General features: G+C 37.0%; 2 protein-coding genes across 4 annotated transcripts in view; both read left to right on the top strand.

Moving 5' to 3' along the window:
- The window catches only part of LOC107631299 (ultraviolet-B receptor UVR8), a 5,365-nt gene extending 533 nt beyond the window's left edge, over positions 1 to 4,832 (top strand). The window contains exons 2-11 of one of the 3 annotated variants that reach the window (XM_021119526.1): positions 835 to 908; positions 995 to 1,079; positions 1,255 to 1,386; positions 1,563 to 1,787; positions 1,869 to 2,108; positions 2,501 to 2,544; positions 3,181 to 3,363; positions 3,556 to 3,676; positions 4,012 to 4,055; positions 4,247 to 4,832. In XM_021119526.1, the coding sequence (XP_020975185.1) occupies positions 835 to 908; positions 995 to 1,079; positions 1,255 to 1,386; positions 1,563 to 1,787; positions 1,869 to 2,108; positions 2,501 to 2,544; positions 3,181 to 3,363; positions 3,556 to 3,676; positions 4,012 to 4,055; positions 4,247 to 4,369 (1,271 nt within the window). In that variant the 3' untranslated portion in view covers positions 4,370 to 4,832. The remainder of the gene's footprint in view (positions 1 to 834; positions 909 to 994; positions 1,080 to 1,254; positions 1,387 to 1,562; positions 1,788 to 1,868; positions 2,109 to 2,500; positions 2,545 to 3,180; positions 3,364 to 3,555; positions 3,677 to 4,011; positions 4,056 to 4,246) is intronic. The other 2 variants (XM_016334702.2, XM_021119528.1) reach the window with 2 other exon arrangements.
- On the top strand, positions 7,368 to 9,916 carry LOC107631300 (wall-associated receptor kinase-like 20). Its single transcript, XM_016334703.2, has 3 exons — positions 7,368 to 8,231; positions 8,359 to 8,418; positions 8,600 to 9,916. Exons 1-3 carry the CDS (start codon positions 7,445 to 7,447, stop codon positions 9,661 to 9,663), a joined length of 1,911 nt encoding a protein of 636 aa, XP_016190189.1. The 5' UTR covers positions 7,368 to 7,444; the 3' UTR covers positions 9,664 to 9,916.

The raw sequence follows: 10,558 nt of genomic DNA, 5'->3' as shown, positions 1-10,558 counted from the left end.
TAAAAAAAAAAAAGAAAATTCTTTATTTTGTTGTTTCGAAACCTCTTTTTATTAGTATTATTTTGAGTTTTCGTTGTTGGTTGGAATTCGAGAATTAAGCTTAATCACTTTTCTTTTCTTTCGCGGGGGGGTAGTGGATTTTTGTTTTAAAGTTCAAGTTGTGGAAGGAACCGATAATCCATTGAATTTCCTTTATTTATTTATTTTTTGGGTCTGCTACTTTATTTATGTTCTTAAAAAGTCTTGAATGTTGCGTTTTTCATTTTCCATTTCGACGAAAGTAGAAGAAACTCAACTTACTGAACTTGGTTCAGTGGACTAAGCTTGACTAAGCTGATGCTGATGATGTTATCAGTGAATTGCCTTTTTCTTTTAATTTGCTAGCAACCCAAGTTGTGTTTTTTAAAATCAAAGAATTTTTCTCTCTGTTACCAGCAAACACAGTTTATTGATTTGTCTATTTACAAATTTCTGTTTGAACTTTCAATCTTGTTATTTGCTCCAGCTACACCATAAGCTAGTCTTTTTCCTTTCCTTGTTATTTTGTTAGATTGTTGAAACTTGAGGGACAGAGTTTTACCCTCTTCGTATTTGTTTTTCTTTTAAAGAGAAAATATATTTATCAATTTCTTCTCCATTTACTCTCCGATGGAATACATTGTTGTTCTTACTTCTTTATGTTGCTGTCATAATCAACTAAACTCTATTTGTTTGTTTTTATTTGTGAGATGATTGTATTCGTAATTTACTTTTAGTTTTTGTATATTTGCTTAAATGATTTATCATTGCTCTTATTTTATTTATTTATTTATTTTTAATTCTTTCCTTAATCAGATTCTGGAAAGCTCATAACATGGGGTTCAACAGATGACTTAGGTCAAAGCTATGTTACATCTGGGAAGCACGGGGTAATGCATAACCATGACACTGTTCTCCTGCAGTCTTTGTTGCTTCTTTGTTAGTCAACTAACATTTTCTTGTTTTTCTGCAAAAGGAAACTCCAGAGCCTTTCCCTCTTCCGCCTGAAGTGTCTATTGTAAAAGCTGCTGCTGGATGGGCACATTGTGTTTCTGTAACAGGTAACTTTGATCTCCCTTGTTTTGCTGGGACTGAAATAGAATGAGTAAAGGAACATTGAATGTGTAGTATTATGTCGTTGGAGTGGAGTAAAACTGGGGCTAAAGTTACACATGAATCGATTCATGTGTAAATTTAACCCTCATTACAAACACATCCTTTGATGTTTCTTTGCAGAACGTGGAGAAGTTTACACATGGGGATGGAAGGAGTGTATTCCCTCTGGGAAGGTATTTGGTGAACCATCAACTGGGGTAAGTCCTGAAAAAGATGTAACTGGAAGGCAGAGTTCATTTGTGACGGAGCAAGGTATGTTTGATCTTTCTTGAAATGGCCTAATAGTGGGGGCGGCAGGGGACTGCAGCTATGTAGGATAGAATGTTTGCAACCAAAAGAAAGAAGAAAAGAGTGTTGCCTTTTACAATGAGCAAAGAAGGATACTTAGCCTTTATCTGTCTTACTGATGTAGAGTGGTTTTGCTACAGTGAGCCCTCGGTCTCAAGGCTCAAAATCTACTGGTGGAACTGCCTCCAGTACCAGTGGAGAAGAAACTACAAAGCGAAGGAGAGTATCTTCAGCAAAGCAAACAGCTGAAACATCATCTTCTGGTGATGATGTTCTGACTGCATTGCCATGTCTTGTTACACTTAACCCAGGGGTGAGGATAGCAAGTGTTGCAGCTGGTGGACGCCATACCCTAGCATTGTCAGGTATTGATTTCATTATGGACAATCTATAAACCTATGCCAAAATATTGCACATCATTTATTCTAATTTTCTGGAAGTTACAGATATGGGACAGGTGTGGGGTTGGGGCTATGGAGGTGAAGGGCAGCTTGGTTTGGGTTCCAGAATACGTATGGTGTCCTCTCCTCATCTTGTTCCTTGTATTGATTCCTCTCCTTATGGTAAAGATAGATTGTCATCGCTGGCTCGTGGGAGCATGGGTTCGGAGGGACATAACTTTAGAGTTCCTGGAAGTTATGTTAAGGGAATTGCCTGCGGAGGTCGACACAGTGTGGTAATCACAGGTACTTGTGTCTGTCTATTCATTGTCACACGTGAAACCAGAAGAGAGAATATCCAGATGCATCATATATGATGCAATTTGCCTAGCTGGTATCAGGATTGGTTGCTTGAAGGTGTTTTTAGAAAAGGAAAATTAACAGATGCTACAATCAGACTAGGAATTGTATTATTTGATGAGATGAAGAAACATTATGCTTAGATTGGTCCATGAATTTGGGAAACATCTATAACGTCTATATATGGCATGTCATTCTTAATACCAGATTAAGAGTTGGATAGTTACAATACAACTTTCTTAGTTTCTTATTTTCTTAAGTTAAAAATTTTCTCATTTTTTGGGTCCTCCATAATTCAGATATACTGATATTCCAATGTTTGTCTATTCAATATGCAGATGCTGGAGCGGTGCTTGCTTTTGGTTGGGGACTTTATGGACAGGTAATTTAAAATGATCTATGGATATCATTGGAGCTTTTGGTTGCGTATCCTAAATGGAAGTGAATTATATCTAAATACCTGTGCATTCCCTTTTCGTTCAGTAAAAAATTGTTAAGGTTGTTCATAAATAAATTCTTATGTCTTCTAACCCATGGTAAGCTTGCTTGGTTTAATATTAGACAGTGTTTTCATCCGTCTAAGAGCAGCATATGTGATTTTCACCTCCTCGAGGCCTCGAAAAGATATATAAACAAAAAAGACAATTTATTGATTGGGATACGTGTTTTCTTGATATGTGATGTATCACTATCAGCCACAGGAGTTGCACCTTCCCTTCGATAGCTGCTCTTAGGTGTTGAATACTCCCATGCACTTCCTTTCCACAAGATTCTAACCAAACTAAGCCAAAAATCTATTCATGTACGCCAGTGTTTTCATATTATCAACTGTTAACCTTCTTTAAGATCAACATGTAGGTAAAGTAGAATATGGTGGACAACGATGTTGAAGATGAAGTTCACTCTAACAAGGGATAATCTGTTCTATTCCTTTACAATGTTTACCTTTGTAATCACTATTGGTTGATGCAATCATATACTTGTTATACTAAACTAATGTCATCTTGTTTTGGAGAAGTGTGGGCAAGGAAGTACAGATGATGAATTGAGCCCAACGTGCGTATCTTCTTTATTGGGTATGCAAATAGAGGGAGTTGCCGCAGGACTGTGGCATACTGTCTGTATATCTGCCGATGGGGATGTATATGCATTTGGCGGGAACCAGTTTGGGCAGCTGGGAACCGGTACTGATCAAGCTGAGGTGCACCCTTGATATCCATTCTCCACTGCAATTGCCATGAAAATTTAAAAATGGAACATAATGATGTGATAACTTTATTCCCTAATCAACTACAAATGCTGTTTAAGGATTAAAAAAAAAAACTACAAATTCTGTCACCTAAAGCTCTGTAATGTTATGTCATGCTCCTAACTTCTATGGTCTGTTATACAGTTTCCCTTATGTTTGGAATTTTTGAGACAGACAATACCAAGGCTGCTAGATGCTCCGAGCTTGGAAAATGTGAGCGTGAAGAGGATATCTTGTGGGGCTCGTCACACTGCAACAATTACAGGTATAGTTTAACCTTCAGAGCTGTGATAGCATTCTTATCCCTGCATGGGAGAACCTAGCCTTACTCTGCTGAAGTCATGTTACTGAACTCTAAACACTGACTTGAATGTCTGTTTGAATGTTTGATTTCTCCAGTTTTCTTCACTTTCAAAGAAGTTATGTCTATGCCTTCCGTTTTGGCCTAAATCGTAGTCTCATACCTAGTCACGTTCTTGTATTTTGATTATATTGGTAGTTTATAAACATACTGGAAATTCATGTTCCTAACATTAACATATTCTCATTAGTTTGCCTTTTGTTTTTGTTTTTTGTTTTTATAAATTTTTTCACTGACAGAGAATGGAAAAGTCTTCTGCTGGGGATGGAACAAGTATGGTCAGGTGCTTATTTTTTGCACTCCATTTTTCATGTGTTTTCTTTATATTTCAATGCTCTATATCTATACAGTCAATAAATATTGCTGAAGTTTTTCTCTGCGAGTCTATAAAATGGCAAGGATGTATGTAATGCTTTATGAATTAGCTGCACTCTTACCACAATGTTCTAAGTAGTAATTTGGGGTGTGTGGCAGCTAGGACTCGGGGATGTGATCGACCGTAACATCCCTACAGAAGTAACCATGGAAGGTTGTGTAGCGAAGAACGTGGCATGTGGGTGGTGGCACACACTTGTTCTGGCAGAGTCGATCACCTGATTGAAGTCATGGCTTCTTCCTTTGAGGCTCATTGACCCCAATTTTGGTAGTTAGTTAGGCACCATCTTTTCTTGATTTAGTTATTAAGCTATGGTAAGTCATATGTATATGTATATGTACATACAGTAGTAGTGGTATACATATGCATATGTATACGCTTTGTATTCTTTCATGGTGTGAATATCTGAAATCACCATGACCTACTGGCTCTTAGCATTTAACAACATCCCATAGTGATTTCTGTTTTGAAAAGGAAATAGTGGGGTTCCCTTTCATCTTATGATGTAACATTAGTCTTCTTCATAGTGTGTATATTTTATTCTATTGTATAAAACTCTGCCAGTGTAATTATATATGTATGCTATGCTGGCATCAAGTTGTGGAGTATTGGATTAGTATATATGATATGATGTACATGTTATCCTTGGAATCCGTATCAAATGTACGGGATTGATACTTGATATTGATGACAATAACTGCATAAACAGCGATTTTCTCAATTATTTGTTTCTGATAAGAATGGCGGTGGAAGCATGGCAATAATTCTTATGATTTCTCGTCATTTTCATGTGCGACGTGGTTTTCACGATTATTCTGTTCTTGGCCTTTTTGAGTCGAATATGACTTGAAAATGAATTACAAGAATGATGTTAGTCACACTTAATTGTAGTTAACACTGATTTCAACATGGATCGAGCTAAATGTATAAAGATTAGAAAGTTAACAAATAATTAATGGTTGGTGCCAAAGTCAAATAGCAAAGGTGGTTTTCCGCATTATTTTGCGGGTCTTGCCAGTTGCCATACATCTCATCTTATCTGATCCTAGTACTCTATTTTTGTCTCATGGCTAAATACCAAACATTTGAAACAAAAACTAAGCTAATGGAAGCTGACTCATTGTCGTAAAAGTCAACATAATATATTTATTGACAAGTTGAGAATTGGGATTAAGGTTATTCATCTTCATGAATCCATTAGTTCGTGGCGTTTCTAGATAGCTGGTATATGGATCTTATTTGCATTAACCCTAAACCAGCACATTGTTTTCATTTTTGTACGCTACTGCCTACTCTATATATTTCCAAGTCAACCCGCTTTATTTGAATGTTACCACTTTTTCGCTTTACATTTTGGTTTGACACGTAATAATGCCTTTGTTAGTTATGTGTTAATAAAACCCCTGTTTTATCCCTTTTCCTGAACAAGTTGAAACTTTACCTTATTCTCTCTTGTCTGATTCTCGCTTTGTGGCATTGACCTATTGCTTCACTTCCATCTATAAAGTCAAAGTCAACGGTAAGATAAAGAATATCAACAAATATACAAAATCATGTTTAGGTGGGAAGATATTCTTTGCCATTCATTGCATTTTAATTAAGAACACAGGTAGTAAGTAGTAACGCCCAAGGGAAAAAAAAGGTATCAGAAACTTCAGAAATATGAGCTGTGTTAGGCTGGAATATTTCGTATAGAACATTCAAATATATATGAACACATTAATATTGAATCTTCCTGTATTACTCTTTTTCCCTCCTTAATCTGCCAGCGCTGACATTTCTAATAATAATAAAAAAATAGATACTAATAGATGGATGCAATCAAAGGGGAATTGTGTCACATGTATACGTGAATGTACGTGAGATCACGAATTCATGATATCTTACCTATGCACTTCTAAAAGAAAATACAAGTTTAAATTTATTCATTATTAGCTCCATGACATACTCGATTTCTCTTTTCTTATGATGAATAAACGAAAGTAAATATAGGTAAACAACTTTTAATTAATCAATTTTAAACAACTATAATTAATATTTATTAATTTTATATTTTTGAAAAAATAAAATTTAAATAATTACTAAATAATGTTAATTTAAAACAATCAAGATTACTAATTAATAACAAATTGATTGGTAATTAGCTAGTTGGACGTTGATTACCCAGTAGAATTTCTAAATGAATAGTGTGACACTGTGACTACATGTAGTGTTTACCCTTAAGATGACCTGTAGTGATAAGCGAATACTCTAATTATTACTACTATATTGCGATCCATGATGGATACATCTAATTTATAATAATAAGATAACGTTGCATGCCTAATCAATTATTTTAACAACTGAAAATCCCCAAATGTATGAACCTAAGCTACATTTATGAAGTTTTTTTCATGGAGAACATAATTAAAGAAGAAAAGAAATCTATCTTGCTTTTATTTTAGTTTTGTAATTTTAATTTTTCTGCTCTAATATTTCTATCTTTCGGTCTTCGTATTTATGTCAAAGAAAATATAAAATGGGTAAAGTATTAAATTGGTCTCTTATTTTTACAAATAATTTTGTTTTGGTCTTTAAAGTTTAAAGTGTCTTATTTGAATCAAAAAATTTTATTTAACTTCAATGTAGTCTTACGGTGTGGTCAAAGTTAAATAATTAACGAGCTGTACTACATAACAGCAGTATAATACGGAGAATAAATACAAGTTCCAGAGGCACATAATCAACCGTAGATGTATTAATACATTTATTTATCATTTTTCTTACAATTTAAATAAAATATTTTCTAGAGAACTAAAGAGAATGATAAATAAATGTATTAATACATCCACGATTGATTTTGTGTCTCATTCTCTACATTATCGATCTTGTTCTTGTAGTGCTGTCATGTAGAATATTTCGTTAATTATTTAACTTTAACCTCGTGGTGGAACTACATTGAAACTAAATAAAACTTTTTTAAATTCAAATGAGACATTTTAAACTTTAAGAATCAAAACAAGATTACGCACCAATTTATTATTTTACTCGTATAAAATTAATGCTTTTGTCATTTGTACACTAATTGATTTTTTCCTTTAAGTTTCTCCCCTCCTCCCATAGATAACAACAACATTTTTCGGTGAAATAAATATATTTAGTGATCATCAAAGTCAAAGCCCTCAGTATTGAACAACGACAAAATAAAATAAATAAAAATGAAAATAGCAAAAACTATAAGTGGCGCCATATATACTAACAATACCGTTAATGCAACCCCTTCAGTTTGTTCGTTCTTCATTGATCTCCCGCGCACAATGGAGGCCACCCCAACCAACCTCCTCCTCTTCCTTCTATCATCCCTTCTTTTCATCTCACATGCTCCTCACGTGACACCAGCAACCCCATGCCCCCGGTGCGGCAACGCCACCGTCCCATTCCCACTAAGCACCACCCCGACCTGTGGCGACCCCGCCTACAAGATCCGCTGTACCTCCAACACACTCGTCTTCGACACGCTCAACAACTCCTACCCGATCGAGTCCATAAACCCTCAGTCCCAGCGCCTCGTGATCCGTCCTGCGCCGCTCGTGCCGAACAAGTGCGTCACCACCGATAAGGTTCACCAAGGGATCCAGCTCAACAGCACTCTCCCTTTCAACATCACAAGCTCCAATACCATTGTTTACCTCAACTGCACCCAAACGCTTCTTATGTCGCCGCTTAACTGCTCCTCCTCCAGCCTCTGCCATACCTACATCAACGCCACCGCATCCGCCTCCGTATGTAATAACGGACCGCTCTGTTGCACGTTCCGTGCCGGCGGCTCTAGTAACTCCTACCAGATTCGGGTTAGGGATGTTGGTTGCAGTGCCTATTCGAGTTTTGTGAACTTGAACCCGGTTCTTCCGGTGAACCGCTGGCCCCAACCCGGTTTGGAGATCCAGTGGCTGTCGCCTAGGGAAACGGTTTGCGCGTCGCAGAAGGATTGTGATTCTGCCACGTCGGCGTGTGGACCAGACCCTAGCTCTGGGAGTGGGATTAAGAGGTGCTTCTGCATCAATGATCTTGTGTGGGATCCCATTAATGGGGTCTGCGCAAAAAGTAAGTTGTACTTGTACAGAATCGTTGAACTTTTTTCTTATCATTTTTCTTTTTTCGAATTATTTCTCTTGTAAAAAAAAAATGGAACCGTTGACTAATATGTTGAGTTTGATGTTGACTTGTGCAGAGGTTACTTGTGAGGATCCGAATGGCTGTGGAGGAACCGATAGAACAGCACTAATAGCAGGTATTGATAATTAAAAGTAGAGAAAGCTTAATATGGTTGAAGACTGCACAATTTATTTGCATTGAGATTTTCATACAATAACTGACACATACACACTGTTTAAGGTACTGATATGCACACTAATAACTAACAAAACATATACATTTTAACCATAGAAGATTAACTTAATTATCTGCGGCAGGTTTAACATGCGGGATCGGAGCAGGGCTCATCCTGGCCGCAATCTTTGTCCTGCTCTACAAGCGCCACCGGCGTATTGTGGAAGCGCAAGAGCGCCTAGCCAGAGAGCGCGAAGGCATTCTCAACGCCAGCGGTGGTGGAAGGCCCGCAAAGCTCTTTAGCGGCAAGGAAATCAAGAAGGCCACCAATGACTTCTCACCGGACCGCCTCCTCGGAGCAGGCGGCTACGGGGAGGTCTACAAAGGCACCCTCCAAGACGGCACCGTAGTGGCCGTGAAAATCGCCAAGCTCGGCAACGCCAAAGGAACGGACCAAGTCCTGAACGAGGTCCGCATACTCTGCCAAGTCAACCACCGGAGCCTCGTGGGCCTCCTTGGTTGCTGCGTGGAGCTCCAGCAACCAATCATGGTCTACGAGTTCATAGAAAACGGAACACTCCTCGACCACTTGCAGGGTCAATTAAAAAAGGAACACAGCCTTTTGACATGGAAGCACCGCCTTGGAATCGCGCGTGACACCGCTGAAGGCCTCGCTTACCTTCATTTCATGGCTGTTCCTCCTATTTACCACAGAGACGTCAAGTCCAGCAACATTCTCCTGGATTCCAAGCTTAATGCTAAGGTCTCCGATTTCGGTTTATCTAGGTTGGCCCAAACTGATATGAGCCACATTTCAACCTGTGCTCAGGGTACTCTTGGCTACCTTGATCCTGAATACTATAGGAACTACCAATTGACGGATAAGAGTGATGTTTATAGTTTTGGTGTTGTGCTGCTTGAGCTTCTCACAGCGCAGAAGGCCATAGATTTTAACAGGGATGCGGATGATGTGAACTTGGCTGTTTATGTGCAGAGGATGGTAGAGGAAGAGAGGGTGCTGGAGGTGATTGATCCGGTCTTGAAGAATGGGGCTGGTGCCGTGGAGATTGACACGATGAAGGCGTTGGCGTTTCTTGCGCTTGGATGCTTGGAGGAGCGGAGGCAGAACCGTCCTTCCATGAAGGAGGTGGCAGAGGAGATTGAATATATCATTAGTATTGCCACTGCAAAGGATGTGGAGAATTGAATGTGGTATGTAAGTAAAGTTGTGTTCACTTTCCTTTATTCACTTCATTTATGTCTTGTTTCAGGGTTTTGTTGCTCGTTTCTTAGCTTTTTACTAATTAAATCGAAAGAGGTTGTGTTACAGAAAGAACCATTTGTTAATACATTATTCAATCTTAACCCCTGCTGCTTATAAGGACTAAAGAAATGCTCCGTGTATCATCTTACATTCTATCCATTTGAATGATTATTTCCTTAACATTTGAAGTTTGATATGCTTTACGAAGCCCAGTAGCTCTGTTTTGCACTTTTGCTTCTAGTTTGTAAAATGGACACTCAACTAGGTTTTGCATTATTATTCATCAAAAATGTTATTTGATACTCTGTATTTATATATAAATATATGTATTGTTTAACTCATTTTTAATATGTATTTTTATATTTTAAAATATATTTTATATTAGTAACTCATTTTAGTATACAAATAATATAGTTGATTATTGATGTCTCTAGAAACATTTATTGACTTTTACCTTTATTTTTAGGAGAATTCTATGATGCCTAAAGTATTGGTGCCTAATTTGCTTAAAAAATGAGAAGAAAAAGTGTGGATCTCATTTTTTATATTTATATGATGTTGTGTAAAAATTACTCATGATAGAGTGTTTTGAAATTTAAGATAAAAAAATATAATAAAAAATAATAAATAAATAATTGGAACTGAATAAACATTATTTTTAGATGATGCCTAAAGTATTGGTGCCTAATTTGCTTAAAAAATGAGAAGAAAAAGTGTGGATCTCATTTTTTATATTTATATGATGTTGTGTAAAAATTACTCATGATAGAGTGTTTTGAAATTTAAGATAAATAAGATAAAAAAAAAATAATAAATAAATAATTGGAACTGAATAAAC

The sequence above is a fragment of the Arachis ipaensis genome, chromosome B03 (genome assembly GCF_000816755.2).
Source record: "Arachis ipaensis cultivar K30076 chromosome B03, Araip1.1, whole genome shotgun sequence".
Lineage (NCBI taxonomy): Eukaryota > Viridiplantae > Streptophyta > Magnoliopsida > Fabales > Fabaceae > Arachis > Arachis ipaensis.
The sequence above is the reverse complement of the archived record's forward strand: the minus strand, read 5'-3'. Positions and strand labels throughout refer to the sequence as shown.

What these genes read in the sequence shown, in the direction of transcription:
- LOC107631300 (XM_016334703.2), top strand. Translation starts at nt 7,445, where the DNA reads ATGGAGGCCACCCCAACCAACCTCCTCCTCTTCCTTCTATCATCCCTT. An exon ending in TAATGGGGTCTGCGCAAAAA is followed by an intron (nt 8,232 to 8,358) that starts GTAAGTTGTACT and finishes TGACTTGTGCAG; the next exon opens with AGGTTACTTGTGAGGATCCG. An exon ending in TAGAACAGCACTAATAGCAG is followed by an intron (nt 8,419 to 8,599) that starts GTATTGATAATT and finishes TATCTGCGGCAG; the next exon opens with GTTTAACATGCGGGATCGGA.